This window comes from Lathyrus oleraceus, chromosome 7 (assembly GCF_024323335.1).
Source record: "Lathyrus oleraceus cultivar Zhongwan6 chromosome 7, CAAS_Psat_ZW6_1.0, whole genome shotgun sequence".
Taxonomy (NCBI): Eukaryota; Viridiplantae; Streptophyta; class Magnoliopsida; order Fabales; family Fabaceae; genus Lathyrus; species Lathyrus oleraceus.
This window is the reverse complement of record NC_066585.1, coordinates 546,243,180-546,263,205: the sequence shown is the minus strand read 5'-3', so window position 1 is coordinate 546,263,205 and position 20,026 is coordinate 546,243,180. Positions and strand designations below refer to the sequence as shown.

At 36.6% G+C, this 20,026-nt stretch overlaps 2 protein-coding genes across 2 annotated transcripts; one reads left to right on the top strand and one right to left on the bottom strand.

Moving 5' to 3' along the window:
- Positions 1–9,374: 9,374 nt before the first annotated feature.
- On the top strand, positions 9,375–9,807 carry LOC127104931 (uncharacterized protein At1g15400-like). Its single transcript, XM_051042069.1, has 2 exons — positions 9,375–9,536; positions 9,648–9,807. The coding sequence occupies exons 1-2, from the start codon at positions 9,375–9,377 to the stop codon at positions 9,804–9,806; spliced, it is 321 nt and encodes a 106-aa protein (XP_050898026.1). The 3' UTR covers position 9,807.
- A 9,000-nt stretch (positions 9,808–18,807) lies between these two features.
- Positions 18,808–19,496, bottom strand: LOC127107601 (uncharacterized). The gene is made up of 2 exons (XM_051044894.1): positions 19,315–19,496; positions 18,808–19,237 (listed from the first exon to the last, which is right to left on the bottom strand). The coding sequence occupies exons 1-2, from the start codon at positions 19,344–19,346 to the stop codon at positions 18,925–18,927; spliced, it is 345 nt and encodes a 114-aa protein (XP_050900851.1). The 5' UTR covers positions 19,347–19,496; the 3' UTR covers positions 18,808–18,924.
- Positions 19,497–20,026: the final 530 nt, after the last annotated feature.

The window sequence follows — 20,026 nt, the reverse complement described above, 5'->3', positions numbered from 1 at the left end:
AATTTTGAGATTGATGAAAATGGCATCCTGCGATTTAAAGGTAGAGTTTGTGTTCCTGAGGTGTCTGAATTGAAAAAGAGTATTCTTGAAGAGGGCCATAGGAGTGGATTGAGTATCCATCCAGGTGCAACTAAAATGTATCAAGATTTGAAGAAGTTGTTTTGGTGGGCTGGTATGAAAAGAGATGTTGCTAAGTTTGTGTATGCCTGTTTGACTTGTCAGAAGTCAAAGATTGAACATCAGAAACCGGCAGGTATGATACAACCTTTGAAGATTCCTGAATGGAAGTGGGATAGCATTTCCATGGATTTTGTGACGGGATTGCCGAGGACGGTGAAAGGTAATGATTCTATTTGGGTGATTGTGGATCGATTGACTAAGTCGGCGCATTTCTTGCCGATGAAGATTAATCACTCTTTAGAGAAGTTGGCAGAGTTGTATATTGAGGAGATAGTGAGGCTGCATGGTATTCCATCCAGTATTGTGTCTGATAGAGATCCCAGATTTACTTCTAGATTTTGGGAAAGTTTGCAGAAAGCGTTGGGGACTAAGTTGAGGTTGAGTTCAGCTTATCATCCTCAGACTGATGGTCAGACTGAAAGAACTATCCAATCCTTGGAGGATTTGTTGAGAGCTTGTGTGTTGGAGCAGAGTGGTTCTTGGGATAGTTATTTGCCGTTGGTGGAGTTTACTTATAATAATAGTTTTCATGCTAGTATCGGTATGGCTCCATATGAAGCATTGTATGGTAGGAGGTGTAGAACTCCATTGTGTTGGTATGAACCAGGTGAGAGTGTTGTACTCGGACCTGAGATTGTGCAGCAGACGACTGAAAGGGTTAAGATGATTCAAGAGAAAATGAAGATTTCTCAGAGTCGTCAGAAGAGTTATCATGATAAGAGGAGGAAGGCACTTGAGTTCCAAGAGGGAGATCATGTGTTCTTGAGAGTTACTCCGACGACAGGTGTGGGTAGAGCTTTAAAGTCTAAAAAGCTTACTCCGAGGTTTGTGGGTCCGTATCAGGTTTTGAAGAGGGTTGGGGAAGTGGCGTATCGGATAGCTTTACCGCCATCGCTTTCTAATCTGCATGATGTGTTTCATGTATCTCAGTTGAGAAAATATATTGCGGATCCTTCGCATGTTGTTCAGTTGGATGATATCCAGGTGAGGGATAATTTGACCGTTGAGGTGTTGCCAATTCGGATAGATGACCGAGAAGAGAAGACCCTGAGAGGTAAGAAGATTGCTCTAGTGAAAGTTGTTTGGGGAGGTCCAGCTGGTGAGAGCTTGACTTGGGAGCGTGAAGATCAGATGAAGGAGTCGTATCCGGCTCTATTTGCTTGAGGTATGTTTTCGAGGACGAAAACTTCTAAAGTGGGGGAGAGTTGTAACACCCAGAATATTGTTAGATTAATTTAAATATTATTTTAATATGATTATTTGAAGGTAAAATGAATTATTAAATAATATTGGGAATTATTATTATTATTATAGATGTTATTTATTTTAATAATAATTAAATAAACAAAATAAATGGAATATGAAGAGTGGAAGGGTAAAAGTGGAAGTGGATAAAAGAGGCCAAGGTGAGAACTCAGAGTGTTTTTCACGTATTTTTGCCTCAGAGTCAGAGAAAGGGAGAAACGCTGAAGAGAAAGAGAAGGAAGAGGAAAAGGCCAAAGATTGCTCAGAACTTCCTTCAATCCAAAGAGGTAAGGGGTCTGAACCTTATTAAACGATAATATGCGAGCAAATTCATGATATATGTTGGATTGTTGATGGATTTTGGGGATTTTAGGGAGATTGGGAAAGTTTGGGGTTTTGATGGAAATTCTCCGATCTGTGAGTTTTGTTGAGTTATATGCTTAGAAGCCCGCGCGTCCACTGTTTCTGCACTTAAAATCTTATTTATGCACATAACAGCCAAATGACGTTCGCCATTATGCCTTTGGCGTTCGCCATTTGGGCTTTTTTTTCCAGAATAAGAGCGTTTAACGCTAATGGCGTTCGCCATTAGCCTAATGGCGTTCGCCATATCAGTTTGACGGACAGTTTTTCCAGAATAAGAGCGTTTAACGCTAATGGCGTTCGCCATTAGCCTAATGGCGTTCGCCATATCAGTTTGACGGACAGCTTTCGCGTTTTAAACTCCCAGATGTGATATCGTTGTAATGTTGTTGTTGTTTTGTTGAGTTGTATGTCATGCTATTAATGGTGATGATAACATGACTATATGATGCTGTTGTTGCTATGTTGATTATGATGCATGTTTGGTGTGCATGCATTCATGAAAGGCCGATGCCTAGTGATGAACGGACTGAGTTCCAATGATGTTGTTGACTCCGGGCTTGTGGAGAGGCTTGGTTCCTTGCGGGGAACTCGGATTCTATGGTGATGAATCTGGGAGTGGTGATCCTGTAGTTGGTCACAAAATGGGTATACCGAGTCGTGTTGAGTCATGCATGGGTGTGTGCATTGCATTTGATATGTTGTTTTGTTGATGTTCATGAGTATGTTGATTATGATGATTATGATGAGCTGTGTTGGCATATGTGAAATATATTTATGTTTATATTTCTGTCGTTATATTATTATTTAATAATGTAATTCTCACCCCTTCTGCATGTGTTTATGTTCATCTATGATGAGCAATGTGCAGATAAAGAGGAGTAGCTATTGTTGAGGTTTGAAGAATAAGTGTAGAGTTATTCTACGGAGTCGAGTCAAATGCTCTGGTCATGTGACACCGGGGTTATGGGATTCGATAGATAATTCGTTATTATTTACGTTGTTTATGATGACTAATATGTTGAGATGCTTTGTTGAGATAATGTTGAAACATTATTATGAATTGTTATATGATGAATGATAATATTTGTGTTGTTGTCCGCTGCGAAGTTTTAATAAAATAAATAATATGGTATATGTTGTGATGCGATAAGTGTTATGTTGTAAGAAATGTAAACTCTTCTACATGTTGTACTCTGATAATTTATTTAAATATGTCGTTTGGGTAGAAGGGTGTTACAATTAACATCGCACTTCATCTTTTACCTCTGGTTGCGAACGTAGAAGCCAACCTATAATAGGTCGATCTTACCATGGCGGTTATCGGCAGATTTTGAATTCCTTTAAATACCCCGTTCATGCATTCCACAAGGTTTATTGTCATGTGTCCCCATCGACAACCTCTGTCAAATTCCCTTGTTCACCGCTCTACTAGTATGTTATTTATCCATCTCCCTATGTCTTCATTAGACAGTCTAATTTCATCACGATAATATTGAAATAACGGTTAAGTTAGAGCATACCCAGCATTCACCACCTTCTTGCAAAGATTCTTATCTTATATAGCACGCATGAAGTTTTGTGCAATGTGTCTGATGCAATAAACATGGGTAGAAGGAGGATCATGCCATCAATTGTCATGGTTATTGTAGGCACTCTCAACGGAAGCATGTCTATCAGAAATCAAACCGAGATTGGCTTGTGGAGCCACATGCGTTATGAGATGTCGAAGAAAGAAACCCCATCCACTAGCCGTTTCACCTTCAACTAGAGCAAAGGCAATGGGAAAGACATTGTTGTTGCCGTCTTGTGCAACCGCCATAAGCAAAGTAACCTTGTATTTTTCGTATGACCAAGTGTCATCAATTTGAATAATAGGTTTGCAGAATGCGAAACCTTTGATGCATGGGCCAAACGCCCAAAAGAGACAGTGAAAGATTCTATTACCTGTAACACAGGTTCCGTCTGGCATCATCGCTGGTAATGTCTCCATAATTTCCACAGTTCCTGGGACATATGTTTTTAGTGCCCATAAAAACCGTGGCAATTCTTTGTATGAATCCTCCCAGTTGCCAAATACCTGTTCAACAGTCTTTGTCCTCGCAATCCAGGCTTTTCTGTAAGATGGAGTATAATTATATGTTGTTCTGATATGGGATATAATTATACTTACCTTCACTGATGAGTCTTTATTAACCAACGACAGAATGTCTTGACATATCAATGCAGCGCTTAGTTTACGGTGATCTTGTTCAACGTTAGTTGCAATACAACTGTGAGGTGGGTTTATTGAAGCGATCTCCCAAGAGTCGTTTTTCTTTTTGTAAGACGCAGCCAGCTGAAACTTACAAAGGATGTTACGACATTCGATAACATACCTTCTTGAATCAGTGTGTTTCACTGTAAAATCAGCAGAGTTTTTCATGTGGAATTTTTTGATAGCTCGCACACATTCTTCTTTGGTACGAAACATGTCTCCAACCTTTAATTCGCCTTCTGATCATGGATACGGGTTATAGAAAACACTGTTGGATATATCATTGTCGTGCAGATCCAAATTTGTCATATGTTGAGGCGGATTGTAGACATGACTAGGAGGTATTGGTGGTGGTTGATCATCATCTTCAATGTCGCTGTTCAGCATCTGATCAACCTGTATCTCGGTCTCCTCTTCTTCTTCATCAACGACGTCTACTTCTACTTCTGCTTCTGGGTTGACGTCATCTGACCATTGTGGATCAAATTCACCAGATTCATCCTGAATGGTTATTTGAGACTGCTGAGAGGGTATACATGGTTGAAGAGTAATGTACAACTCAATACAATTGCAGCCTGAATGTTCATGACTAACAAACATGTATTCATTATCTTCATCGCCTCGTACCTTAAGCAGGAAAAACTTGCATTGACTATTCTAAAAAAATATTGGATTTCGATACGTGATCTTTGACACAATACCCAATCCTATACACGATTGCATTCTTTTTTTCAAATGCAAGAAGGTTGCATTTCTCTTGATCGTGAGTGTAATGGTATCAATGTTTCGAAAACAAAAACCATATAACTCAGACTCGTATGTTTCACTGTTGTAGTGAACGTTGACAATGTATTTTGGTGAAGATGACATTGTGCAAATGAAAACTATTTTCTTGCTGCAGATGAATGTGAGTGAAGTGTCTTGGATGTTGATAGTAAGACACTTAAATAAGGGAGTGAAGTGTCTCACATGCTAGCTAGTTCGAAATGACGTGTCGCACATGCAAGCTAGTCCGAAATGATGTGTCAACCATGCAAACTACTAAAAAGTGACATGTTCAGCATGCAAGAGAGAGGACAACCACGTGTCAGACATGCAGACACACACTCCAAATGAATTGACGCCCCCATTCATTCCTTGCACATGGGCGCCAATCCATTTGGCGACACCTTGTCAAAGCATGCATGCAGACCTCAAAACTAAGCAATCAGACCTAGGTCTTACATGCATGTCCCTATGGAGGCACCAATTTGAATGGCGACACCATGTACAAGTTGTACATGGGCGCCAATTTAAGTGGAGACACCATGCAAGCACAACTTTTCATGCTCCCATTCATTTGCCTATAAATACATCCACTCCATCAACACTTCTTCCACATCATCACTCTCACTACTTCCTCTACAATATTTCTTCTACAATTTCATCTGCAATAACTTCTTCTAGTTTCATCTGCACCAACCCCCCGACAAAATGTCTATCCTCACAATGGGCGAATCACATAGAGGAACGGTTGCAAACATCGCAACATGTCATACGGTGAACTGACTTGGTGTGTTTTGCTTTGGAAAGCAAATGTCGCGGTTAGCAAGAGTCGCCACCGACTTTTCTTTTATCCAATAAGGAAAGGTGGAAAAGAACAGGAAAGACCTTAATTTAGATTTTGGGTTCGGGAGGTACATTATACAAAGGGAAGGTGTTAGCACCCTTTGTATCCATGGTTATCCATGGGCTCTTAATTGCTTAATCACTTATGTTTTTCTTGTTTGAAAAAGTGTTTGAGAAATGTTTAGAAATGTTTTGAAACGGAGAATTTAGCTTTGTAATGATTCTTGTATGAATGTATACAAAGTGGTTATCTCGTTTAGTTTTGAAAGTCGTTTAGAAAAATATAACTCGGCAATGATTCTAGTACGAATGTATGCCAAGTGGTGATTTTCTAATGGAGGTTTTGAAAGGTGTAAGGTGTGAAAAGTATTTTAAGTTGTGGATAAGCAATTAAGAGTTATACCTACCCAAGGTCTTTACGGGCATTTCCTATCCTTATGAGGGTAAAACTGTCCTTACTATTGAGAAGTAAGTAGTTTTATCCTTTGGATGTAAAAGGGTCATCGTAGGGTCATCGATTGGTCATTGAAGGCAACATTTGTAAGGATACCTTAGCATGCGAAGGGACGATCATCATTTAACCGTAGGCTATACCGACGGGTCATCGAGGGATAAAGGCAACATTCGAGGGACTATGATGATTTAACCGAAGGGTCTTTGCTAAGTGTATCCCCACATTCGCGGGACATGACCGTTATACCGTAATATCGTAGGGTAACAAAGAGAGGTCCAAGATCGCATATTTAAAGGCAAAGTTTTATAATTAATTAGATAGCCGTAATCGATTAAGTAATTAGGTCCACATTAAAATCGATGAAATCAATACATTAAAATTAGCTAGGTAATTTAGGATGAATCTCCACATTAAAATTAAGTAATTCAGAATCCATCTCCATAAGGGTATCCCACACATAAAGTGGAATACCTAGCCGGCCGTTTCCTCGGGAATATGTAAGCCTTTACACAATTCAGCACACGGGTTAGAACATCGAGATAAAGCACAATTGAAAATTGCACCACAAAATAAACACAACAGTCATAAAGTCAGGTCAACTAATGCAGAATTATAATAAAACTCGATTAGATAAACATAAGGCAGAACAGAAAAGCAACAAAACAGCCACTGTCCCGTTCGCTTCTGCTTCGCCTAGCGAAGGCTTAGCGAGTGCTCGCTACAGGCTCGCTTAGCGATGTGCTAGTGAGCGGCTACGGGTTTTGAGTTTGATAGCAGCATGATCTCCGGAACCCTGAACTTTATGGCATTTAATTACAGGAATAGCATGGACAAACATTCAGAATATTCAGGCATACTTAAATTCACATGTGAAATCAAATTACATATCCGAAAATTTAATCATGATGCTTTATGTATGTAGAGATTACCGATTAAAAGCATAAAACAGTAGTGATGCGCAAACCTGTTTGCAACTGAGCTGCGATGTTGAAGGGACTGACCACTCTTGGTATCGGATGGAGTTGGGGCGGAGGTAACTTCGGTGCGGATGAGCGGCCTTCAGGGTTTCTTTACTCGGAATTCTCTGAGTTAGTCTCCAGGGTTTCTATGCCAGGGTTTCTGTCCGTCTTCCTCTGTCTATTTTCGTGACTGAAGTGTCGGTATTTATAGTGATTGTGGTGACCTAATGGGCTCAGAATGAAGCCCAAAAATTCTGATATTCGCAAGCTTCGCTAGGCGAGCGTGTAGCGAAGGGTTCGCTAGGCGAAGGAGTTGCTCGCCTAGCGAGCAGGCCAGTTTGGGCCATTTTCTGGATTGGGCCACTCGTGAGCTGGGCCTTTGTTCTTTTAAGGTCAATCCCTTGAAAAATGAGTTGGAGTGCTTCAAAAAATGTTTTGTAAGATTAACGGGCAAATTTTGGGGTATGACACAACATATGTAAGTTTTTTCTTTTGTTAACTTTTTTTCTTTCATCTCTAACAACTTCTTGTAGTTTCATCTTCACGAACCCCCTTTTATTTTAACATACCAACTTAGTCAAATTTTTTGTTCTTTCTTTTATAGGATGTATCAAGGTTCCAGACTCGGGTATCGCAATATGTTGGATCACCTTCGACCGACAGACATAAGGATGATAACTTAATTATTTTGTTATAATTTGTTAACTTCTTCTACCTAGATTATAATCCTATCTTCTTTCACATTTCAGTTCATTTGGCGTCCATACCTTAATTTGGATCATGACCATGAGGTCAACGCCGAAGACGCGGCCGTATGGACTGCATGCATACCGATAATACGGTTCACAACTGTGGAGATACACAACAATGATCGTGTGAAGTTGTAGTTCGATATGCCCCAAAACATCCCAGATCCCCCAGCTAGCCTAGGAGAATGACATTTGCGCAAAGTTAACGACCAATTGAACTTCAATCCATGGCAAAGCTTCGCAAGATCAGAGTGTCCCAAATGGAAGCACCGCCATGACCATGTGTTAACTGACGCAATCATGCCAACTGAAGAAAAACCAAGCCGTACTTATATGGCTTGGTACATATCGGTTGGTTTTCAGTTCATCGCTGAGGATATGTACCTGTACGACCCACGCCAGATGACTTACACACCTGACACCTAAACATCAAACCCCCAACAACAGTGTCAGACCGGATACACACAACCCCCTGTCCGTCAAACGTTCCGTTCGACCAACACACAAACATACAACCAAAACATGCCATACACCAAACCCCAATACCAAGAGCATACCCCATACCACCACCAACAAATTGACCATCAACCTGAGACTCAACATCGCTTCGCACCCACCCCATCACCCTACCAAAGTCGCCTTAGTCAGAACATCCAACGATCATTCAACACCAACCGCACCTCCTCCTACCATAGCCAAGAAGCCCAGACCTCGCAAAACCAAAACATCCAACAATCCTATCTCTACCAAACACCCCAACAACCATTCCAACCTTTCCTCGACGCATCACTCACACCCATGTCTCCCTTCAACCGTCTCGGTCGCCCATTAATGAGTCAACCACAATCTAACTTCTCTGGCATGAGTCATGAACTTAGCTACGGCGGTACACCATCGATGCATACTGAAGATTATGCCGACTTGTCTGACTACCTCAACAGGCCTTCTCCTGTAGTTGGTAGTGACACTCATGGGCCCTCAGATGCTCAAACATCGGTACTGAATCATCAACGTGGGTTAGGGCCACGGGTTAGGGTAGCTAGAGGATGTGGGACCAAAGGTCGGTTAGTTGATCACGATCATCACCATTAGACTTTTTTGTGTAAACGAAATATTTTATTAATATCAATTGGTCCTATTTCAAATTTATCCTATCAACTTATACACATGGGCGTCAATCTAATTGTTTAGGGCACCTGCCCTAACCAATCCAATTGGCGCATGCATTCAAGCATTTAAGAGGAGTAGCCAATTGAATTGGCACCTCCTCCTAAAAATGGAGTAGTTTGGGAATTTTTTGAAAACCAGGGGTATTTTGGGAATTTCCGTGAAAAATTGAGTTATTTTTCTAAAAGAATCGTATTATATTCTTAGCTTTTTATCATATTATATTTATGGTATATTTAGATAATTTTCAAATATTAAATTTTTTATTTAAATAATTTTATAATTTAAATCTAATAAGTTTATAAATATATAAAATCTTGATATATATATATATATATATATATATATATATATATATATTTGTCAAGAGAGAAAGTTAGAAGGAAAAAGTGATGGCTAGTCTTCCAAGATCAGAAGTATCATTCAGAAGATCAGGTTCATCTGGTCTTGTTTGGGATGATAGATTCTTATCAGCTGAATTAAACAAATTCAATCCAGAACAACAGCATCAACAACAACGCAAAAGTACTTCTACTACTACCGAAGATAATAATAATAATAATAATAATAATAATAATAATAATAATAATAATAATAATAATAATAATAATAATAATAATAATAATAATAATATCAAAGAGCATCACGCGGGAACCACCATACAGAGAAGCCGCTGCACCGGCGCTGGCGGAGGATACCGCACCGGAAAAGTCTCCCCGCCGGCAATCGATCCACCGTCTCCGAAACTCTCTGTGTGCGGGTTCTGTGGTCCTTTTGCGGAAAAGAGTCGACAGTCAAAGCCCGGACCGCGTCGATTGAGATAGGTATGGTTGTCTATTGATGTGAATAGCTGTCGAAGCTTTTCCGGTTGCCGGCAAAAGGATGCTCCGGTGTGTGTAGGCTGGTTGAATTTTGATCTCTCTGTTTTGTGTGTTTTCTTCTTTGTTTGATGAGTGTATGACAAGTTTGATCTTTGTACAAATCATCCAAGTTTGAACGGTTGGTTTTGAATTTCCGATCGTTGTTAAATATAACTCGGTCAAGTAAGTTATTTTGACATGAACTTTTAAGAAAAGGTTCAAAAGAATATCCTTTTTAACGGATTAATCTAAACTTTTAGTTATTCTTTAAAAAATATCGTTCGTTAGAAACCATGGCAGGTTTAAATGAAAAAAGAGAACGAGTCGACAACGAATACCTTACAAAGGTTTTTTGTTTTTTGTTTTAATAATTATTTTTCTCTTTTTGAATTGTACCAAAAAATAAATAGCATCACAAGCTATTTATTAGTAAAAATACAAACAAATATTTCTTAGATACATAATTTAACATCAACACCATAGTTTAACCTGTTTTTTTTTTTGTGGTAAATACAGGTTTTTCATTTTATAGTTGTACTATTGGGACACAAATATTGACAACGATAAATGATTTTTTTTTTAAATAATTAATATTTTTAAATAAAATTTCAAAAAAATTAAAATTTCAAAAAATATATCAAAATAATAACTTTTTTCTATTGATACGCCAATTGAATTGGCGTATCCATCTAAGGTACATAGGAGGCACCCAAAACCACGACGTATGCATGCAAAGTCAATGCATGTAGGCGCCAAACGCATTGGCGAATGCATACACTACATAGTGTATGCGTCAATGCATGTGGCACATGCATACACTACATTGTATATGCGTCAATGCATGTGGCGCATGCTCCTTTCATTTTTTTTTTAAATTTTAAATATTAAATTTATAATTAATTAAATGAAATATTGAAAATAAAAATTATATTATATTATAATGAAAAATTACATAGAATTGACAAGAAATTCAATGACCCGTCCCGATTGAAATGCCCCATGTTCCACATCCAGGTGCGTTAGTCTGTCTTCGAGGTCTCCCACGATTTTTCTGAGGTGTTTGGGGTCTTTGAGTGCTGATATGATCCAATGGTGGCTGGTGTGAAGGTTCGGTAGAAAGTCAAGCAGTATTAGATATATGTGTCATCATTTGTCCCCAATAGCTGAGGGGTTGTCGCCAACGGTTCTTCCGTAATTGAGTCTGGTGCCCATTTTTTCGTAGTTAGATCGTTGTGGTTGAGTGAATTGTGGACGGTATGGTTGTCCGAATTGGGACATCGAATCGATTTGGAAACGAATCAATGGTTCATGGGGTGTACTATAGTTAAACAATGGTTAAGTGTTCTGACAATGAGATGTTTGGGTGGTCATTGGTGGGGGGCTACGATGGCATGACACTGAATCGTATGAATCATCTAGACTATATACTGTTGTGGTGGTTGCGTATGGTTGTTGGTGGTTAGGGTTTGATTCTTGGTTTTTAGTTTGGGTGTGTGGCATGAATGAGTTGTGAGGTTGGATGTATATGGTAGGGTGATGGTGTGAGGTTGGTCGTTGGGTTTGGGTGGATTGACATTGTTCTTTGACGGGGATTTGTTGTTGGGCGTATGATGACGAAGCTAGTTGGCGTGGATCAATCAAATACCTTGGCTCAGACACAAATTGTGGCATTACAACCGACCTAAACCATGTCATATAATGTTGAGTTGGTCTAGCACCTTGTATGACTGATTCGTTTAAGATGTGTTGTCGCCGATTCCTCCAATGACGACACATCTCTTTTGTGAAGTCTCTCTAGTCGGAATAATCCCATTGGGCATCGACTTTTTGTTGATGTCAATCTCCCAAACACGTCGGAGGTTCTGGAATTTGTTGATGCATGCCGAACTGCAGTTTTACACGGTCACTCTGGTGCATTTCCACAGTAGTGAACCGGATAATTGGTGTTTTTATTCTCCAAACTGAATCATCATCATGGTTAACCTGATGATCAAGATCCAAATATGGCCTCCAGATAAACTGTACAAGAATATGACATGATTAAATGATATGTAATTTGATAATTTTTTTAAAACAGAAGTAAAGTTGTGTAGTATTATTACATCGTCTGGTCCAATGTGTTCCAATAGATTGCGATAAATTACTACAGCGTGTTTCGGACACCTGTTGTAGTTTATCCCTTTAACTGACCACCTAGATCGAAAACATTTGAAAAATATTATTTATAATTAGTTGTAATATAAAGCCTAATAAATTAGATGGTAAAGTTGTAAACTTACTTTGTTACAAAGGGAAATATGAACGACTTCTCATTTATCAGGGGGAGTGACAACAGTCTTGACCAATCTCATGCTTGTAGAAAATACGTGTATGAATAAAACGTACAAGTATTTTTTTTTGGCATTTTTACACAACGCACTATATAGATTAGCCAAAACAGCTGAACCTTAACTATATGTGCTTACCTTATTTATGTTTTGTAACAACGGTAAATATATAATATTTATCGTATTACCAGTACTTTCAGGAAATAAAAAATTACCGAATAGAATCATAATATAACACTGAGGTTAAATTATTTTTTCATACTCGGTAGATTCTTCGGTTAGTGTTATACTTGCATAATATTGTTTGAGATATTTTAAGTTAATACCTTGACCCCTAGCTTGACCAGAAGCCTCTCCCGTAGTTGTGTCGTCACACACAGGGGCACCCAACAATTCATTGCGTATAGAGTTATCTTGGTTAACTCTACCATTTACTGCCTTACCATCGATACGTAGACCTAACAACATGTAGATGTCCTCAAGTGTAACGGTACACTCGCCGAAAGGAAGGTGAAATGTGTGGGTCTCAGGTCTCCATCTCTCTAACAAAGCAAAAATAAATTTGTAGTACATGGTTGTATGAGAAATATAAAGGAACGCTATTGATAGCAGTGACCCAAGATGGCAACAACAACATTTTTCCAATCGCCTTTGCCCTAGTTAAAGGGGAGACTGCTGAAGGATGGAGTTTTTTCCTAAAAAATCTTCGATTGCACGTTGCTCCTCAACCTAACTTATGTTTGATCTCTGAGCGACACCCTTCAATAGTGAATTCCTACAAAAACATTGATAATGACTGGCAGAATCCTAAGTCGACGCATGTCTACTGCAGTAGACATATCACTCAAAAATTTATGCGAGAGATCAAAGACAAAACGTTGTGGAAGAAGGTTGTCAATACAGGTTATACATTAACAAAACATTCTTTCAAACACTACCGCGAAGACATCAGATTATCAAACATAGATACATTACAATTGATCAACAATATTCCATTAGAGAAGTGGACTAGGGCATACGAGAACGGTCAATATTGGGGCCACATGACAATAAATCTTGTGGAATCAATGAACTCTGTCTTAGAGGGCATCTGAAACCTACCTATAACCGCTTTAGTGAAAGCAACATATTTTAGACTAGGGGCGTTGTTTGAGACCAGATGTTCCAAATGGAGTTCAGTGTTACAATCTGAGAAGTTCTTCAGTGATGCTTCAATGAAATTCATTAGACACGAAACTGCCAAAACTAACACACACGTGATCATGGTGTTTGACTGTACTAAAGGTTGGTACAGTGTTGTTGAGTCCATGGATCACAATGAAGGCATGCCGATTGGACAATATAGAGTAGAACTAGATAGAGGTTGGTGCAACTGCGGAAAGTTTCAAGCCTTTCGTATACCCTGCTCCCATGTCATTGCGGGATGTTCAAAGGTTTGAAGGGATTCATCCTACTTACTATACGACGTTTACAAAGTCATAAGTTTGTCCAATGTTTACAAAATTAGCTTCTCAGTGGTAGAAAAAGAGGATTACTGACTTGAATATCAAGGGGACATTCTCTGACACAATGAAGTAATACGAAGAAAGAAAAAGGGCCGCCCAAACAACACCCACATTCGAACCGAAATGGATACAGCGAACAAAATGGTTCGATTATGTAGTTCATATCGTCAGCCCGGTCACAATCGTACTAATTGTCCCAGTGTTAGAACAAGCACAACAAGATAATTTTAATTATACCTCTTTTGCTTTATATTAAAAACAACATTTATTTCATATGATAATTTTGTGAGAAAATACCATCACAAACAAATACACCACATTCAACACATAAATAACAACGCAACAGACTACAACAAATAAAATACCATTACTATAACTAAGCGATTATAGCCATCAAAACAGTTTTGAACATATTATACATCATCCTGTGAACGTCTTTGTCAGTCTTAATATCCACTCATACACGCACTTCTCCATTTTGGCTGAACATGGACTCAAACCATTGAGTTCTTCTAATCCTTTCACCATCTATAATTTCTCCATCTAACCAACGGTTCAACATCCGATTAAGACGTTCAAACGATTCTATATTCCAAAGTCGAATCTTTATCGGAGGTTGCACATTTGAAAAGATTAAATCGGCATTTCTCTTGTGAATGTATTCAGACATGATTAAAGAACACAAAATTGAAGGAGATTGAAGGAAAATGAAAGAAAATAGAAGGAGGGTAAGAAGTTTTCTGAAAAATATGGGAGATGCGTATGGTATTTATAGATGAAACCATGCATGCATGCGCCAATGCCCTGGGCGACACACACACATGGCACATGCATGTGTCAAATGCATGGACGCACACACTCAACCACACATGCATGTGCCAGCTCCAATGACGTCGAAGTGCAATGTCATTCCAAGCATGCGTCAGCTCCAATGGCGCCTCATTTGAATGGTTATTGGATGACGTCTCCTTTGAATGGTTATTTTGGTAATTATTTTGAAAAATTGATTATTTTGATATTTAAACTGAAAAAAGTGATTATTTTAAAAAAATTCACAATAAATAAATACCATAAATGATTGTTTTCTATACCGAATTTTAACTTTCCATACTATTTTAGGGTGGATTTTGTCTCTCTTAAATGTCTCTGATATTAGTTGAATTGAGTTAAATTTGATTAAGTTCTATTTCAGAAATCTATTCAATTTGAAATTTCAATTTGAAATTTTAGGTAAATTTGTCGTAATCTTTTTTCAATTTAAATCTTGATTTAAATTTGTTATGAATTTTCTTTTGTCTCGAATTTCAACTTGAGTTCATCATGAATTTTTTCAGTTCAAACTCGACTTAATTAAAATTTACAAACAATTAGGTTAAACTCGATAACGTAAATCGGTTAAACTCGATAACTCAAATTCGGCTCAGCTTGATAGCTCAAAAATGAATTAAAGAATAAATAAATTTAAAAAGACTATTTTTTCAAAAATTATGGTCATATATTTTACACTAGGCAAGAAAAACATATTTAAAAAAAGAAAGTATCTTAAAACTTTTTAAAGTCTCTAATGTTATATATATATATATATATATATATATATATATATATATATATATATATATATATATATATATATATATATATATATATATATATATATATATATATATATATATATATATATATATATATATATATATATATATATATATATATGTGTGTGTGAGAGAAGTATGTTTTACCATTAGAGAATAATAGGATGTAAAGAAGTCTGTTTTATAATGTGAGACTTAAATGAATAAAATAAGAAGAGTTTGCTAAACGTTGAATTTGTAAATGTTGAACTTAATTAATAATAAACTTTAAGTAATAATTTCATCTATCTATATATATATATATAAAATTTAATTGATATACACTGATATTGTAAAGATTTTTTACACTATCAGTTAATCACAACCACTGATCTATTTGAAAAGTTTGACTTTTATTTTAAACATTTAAAAGGGAATACAACGGATGATTGTGATGCATTAACGGTGTAAATTTTTTTACACCGACAATGTATAACAATTAATATTATATATATATATATATAGATTAATTACTATGCACTATCAGTGTAAAAGAATTTACATTGTCGATTCATCACCATCATCCATTTGTATTATTTTATAGATTTTTAAAATAAAAGTCAAACTTATTTCAATATCCAACGTATAGGATTAACTGACGGTGTAAAATCCTTTTACATTATTAATGTATTTCAATTATATATATATATATATATATATATATATATATATATATATATATATATATATATATATATATATATATATATATATATATATATATATATATATATGAAACATAATAATTAAATTAAAATACAAATATATCAATTAAAATAATAGCTCAAAAATTAGGGTGTTGCACCGTTTCTCTAATATTCTTGTCTTTTAAGACAATGTCCCTTCCATTCTCTTGTTTGGGGTCCCAATTTTTAAAGGAAACCCATAGGCTACTAATCTCAGACCTATTGTGAACAAATAAAATCCAAATTTTCCATTTGGAAGCCTTCTCAGTTTTACCAGCAGAGTTGAAATGGTTAAGTCTATAATTCAGGCCATGTTATTTCATAACTTCTCCATTTACTCATATCCCATGTCCTTAATAAAAGAACTAGATAAATGAAACAAAAATTTTATTTTTTATGGATACATCATAAAGGCTAAACCGGTTACTATGTCTTGTAAAAAGGTATGCAAGCTATGAAGCTCCGACACACCATTCACACAGCGTGTCGCCGTGTCGGATACGTGTCAGACACCGAGACACGTATGACACGTATCAGACACGTTTTTGAAGTGTCCAATGAAAAAATAAATTTAATTATTTCGGACATGGATACGACACTTTATTTCAAATAAAAGACACGGTTAAATTCAAAAAATCCCAAAAATTTTTATTTAAAAAAGAAACCCTACTCAAAAAATTTCAAAATAAATAGGTTTTTTACCTTTCATACTCCACTTTACTATAAAAATTATATAATTAGGATTCCTTCTTTTTTTTATATTTCACTGTTTTTGTCTACACAAAATTCTTTTATCTTCTCTTGTTATTTTCATCTTTGCACACCATTGCTTCGATTTTCACAAGATATCTATGAATATCAATTATCATGTTTGAAATTTGTTTGAAAGTTGTTGAAAGATTTTTTTATTGTTTTATCTTAAATAAACATAAATTTTGCTACTCATTTTAAACTCTTTACAAATTTTACCCATAAATAACATTATTATATTAATATATAAAATATATATAGTCGTGTCTGTGTCCTATGATTTTTACATTAGCGGAGTTCTCGTGTCCGTATCTGTGTCGTGTCCCGTGTCCGTGTCCGAGTCTGGGCTTCATAGTACGCAAACCATTTAACCAAGGTAACCACTACAACAAACAAGACCTTAGACAGCGCTTTTTTTAGCCTTAGACAACGCTTTAAAGCGCTGTCTAAACCTCCGCTGCTAAAGGTTTAGACAGCGCTTTTTTAAATCTTAAAAGCGCTGTCTAAGCCCCCCCTTAGACAGCGCTTTGGCCAAAAGCGCTTTATAAGACCCTCTTATTTTAAATTTTTTAGGTATACCTTAGACATCGCTTTTGAAAAGCGTTGTCTAAGCCCCACCCCCCAGAATTTCTACCTGTTTTCAACCAGATTTTGACAGACAATTATCACATTTTATATAAGCCATTTTGGCCTTTTTTCTACCAATTTTTGGCTAACAAATATATATATATATATACCAATTCAAACCAATTTTGCCTTAAATGTATCAAAATATATACAAATTTATGTACACATTTACAAGTCATAACATATACTACAAATGTACACATTAATTACACAAATTTATGAACAAACATTGAGCTTTATCATGAATTGACACCACTCCTCTTTGATTTCGTCCACTTGATCCTTTGTATAAAATGCACACTTGAATTCATCAAAGTACTACATAATAATATAACATATTTTGAATTAATTCCAACTATTTAATTATATGAGATATGTGTAAATATAAAGAAACCATGGATAATTTACCTAAGTCACTAACATCTCTTTCTTTTCTTTGTTGGAATATTAATAACTTGTTTCTTAGCAATGCGTACGGATGAATTGATCCAAATTCCAAGAGCAGCCTGCATAGCCTGCATTGCAGCACAGCCTGCATTGCAGCACAGCCTGCATTGCAGCACAGCCAATGATCACATAATCAAAAGAAAAACCAAAATAATTGATAAGTAGTAAATAATATAAGCAATAATAATAACAATAAGAGTACTGTTCCCAATCCCCGGTGTCTTAAGAACAAATCTTACATAACTACAAAATAAAAAACAGGGCAAAGCCTTACATTGTACATGATAAAATACAATGAGTGTCTATAAGAAAGGTACTAAATTTAGTCTTCAAAAATAATCATTTCAGTATAGTTTCTAGGGATGTATTAGTTCTCATTAGGCACAATTTCGACCTAAATTGTAAACTTTTTAACACTATTTGACACTCAACGTTATTCAGACACTCCTAAACTTCTTTATCATAAAATCATTTACTGAAATTAATAGAGTAAATAAGCATTTTAATCCTCAAAATTATAAGAATCAAACAACTTAGTCCTTTCAATTAAAGAACACAGTCAATTTATTCCATACACCAAAAAATCTACTAAGAAAACATCCATCAAAACCAATAGAATAGAAGACTTACTACATATTGCCTTAAAAATGGTCATATGAGGATACATCAAGACATGCTAAATTCAGAAGAAGAAAAAAAATAGCCTATGTTTTTGGTAACACGGCGGGTCACCGCTGCCGCACGTTTAAGTCCTTTTTCACTGTGATTTTGAGAAGTTGGTATGTGTAGCTTACGCCCCACTGTAATGAACTAAAACTGAGACTATGTTTGGATTGATGAAATGGAATAACCTTATGTTCCATGTTTGGATTGGTAAAAGAGCATGGAAACTCCATCCAATTTCATCACTTACTCTCGTTTTTGTACACCTATTGAATTGAGCATAATAACAATTTTATTACATTCCGTCCTAAAATATCCAAACAAAGATATCTAATCCGCTCCGCTCAATTCCACTCTATCACATTCCGCCCTACTTAGTTCGTTTTAAAATATCCAAACATAGCCTAATTTGTTATTAAATTGACCCAAACATTATAATTTCAAGACTAAAATACGGATACACTAAAAAAAGTTGATATCAAATGCACTGTGATCATGATAATGATGATATAAGGGATTGAACTGAAAATGTAACTTGTGATAAAACAAAAACGAATAACTACCTCATCAGACATAAAAGGGGTCAAGTTCGGAGCAAAAGCAGCCAAAACAGCAGAAGCAGTAGCAGGACCAACTCCTTTCAACGCACTTAACTCAGAAATCGCTTTCTCCACATCAGGAAGACTCTCAAAAGCTTTCTCAGAAGCACGTTTCACAACAGCATCTTCTATCGAAGAGACAAAATCCAACAAACGCGGCCTAAAAAGCAAAAAAAAAAATGGTTGAACGATAAAATAACAATAATCGAACAAATGGTGACGAATTAAAGTAGCTACCTCCATTTTCCACGGGTGAGTTTCCATTGCATGAGTTTGGAAAGTTCTTGAGTGGTGATGAAAGGGTTAGGGTTTCGTTGGTGAATGAGAGAAGGGAGTTCGTTGCAGTAGAATTGGTTGAGAGAAACCAGATCGGGTTTTTTCTTAGTGAGAGAAAGAGATTGGATTTGAGATGGGTATGTAGAGAGTGCTGGAGGGGTTTAATCGCAGGAGGGAAAACAAAAAGAACTTAGACAGCGCTTTTGTGGAAAGCGCTTTCTAAGATATGCCTTAGACAGCGCTTTCCAAAAGCGCTTTCTAAACCCCCACCTTAGACAGCGCTTTTGGTTTTAATTGAAAGACTTTAAACAGCGCTTTCTCAAAAGCGCTGACTAAGGTTTATATTTAAAAGCGCTTTCTAAAAGCGCTGTCTAAGGGGGGGTCTTAGACAGCGCTTTCTAAAAGCGCTGTCTAAGACCCCCCCTTAGACAGCGCTTTCATTATTTTTTTAGAACATTTTCCGTGTTTTATTTTTATTTTAACCTTAGACAGCGCTTTCTTTTAAAAGCGCTGTCTAAGATGCGCTGTTAAAATACCTTTTTGGCGTAGTGAACCTAAACTTGAGATCTATCTCAACTCTCAATGAAGCAACTAATTTGAAGCTTTGTTGGGGAATCATCAACCCCATTGAGCCTTGGGCTCTTTTTCTGAAAGCCATATTTCTCAAAAGTGG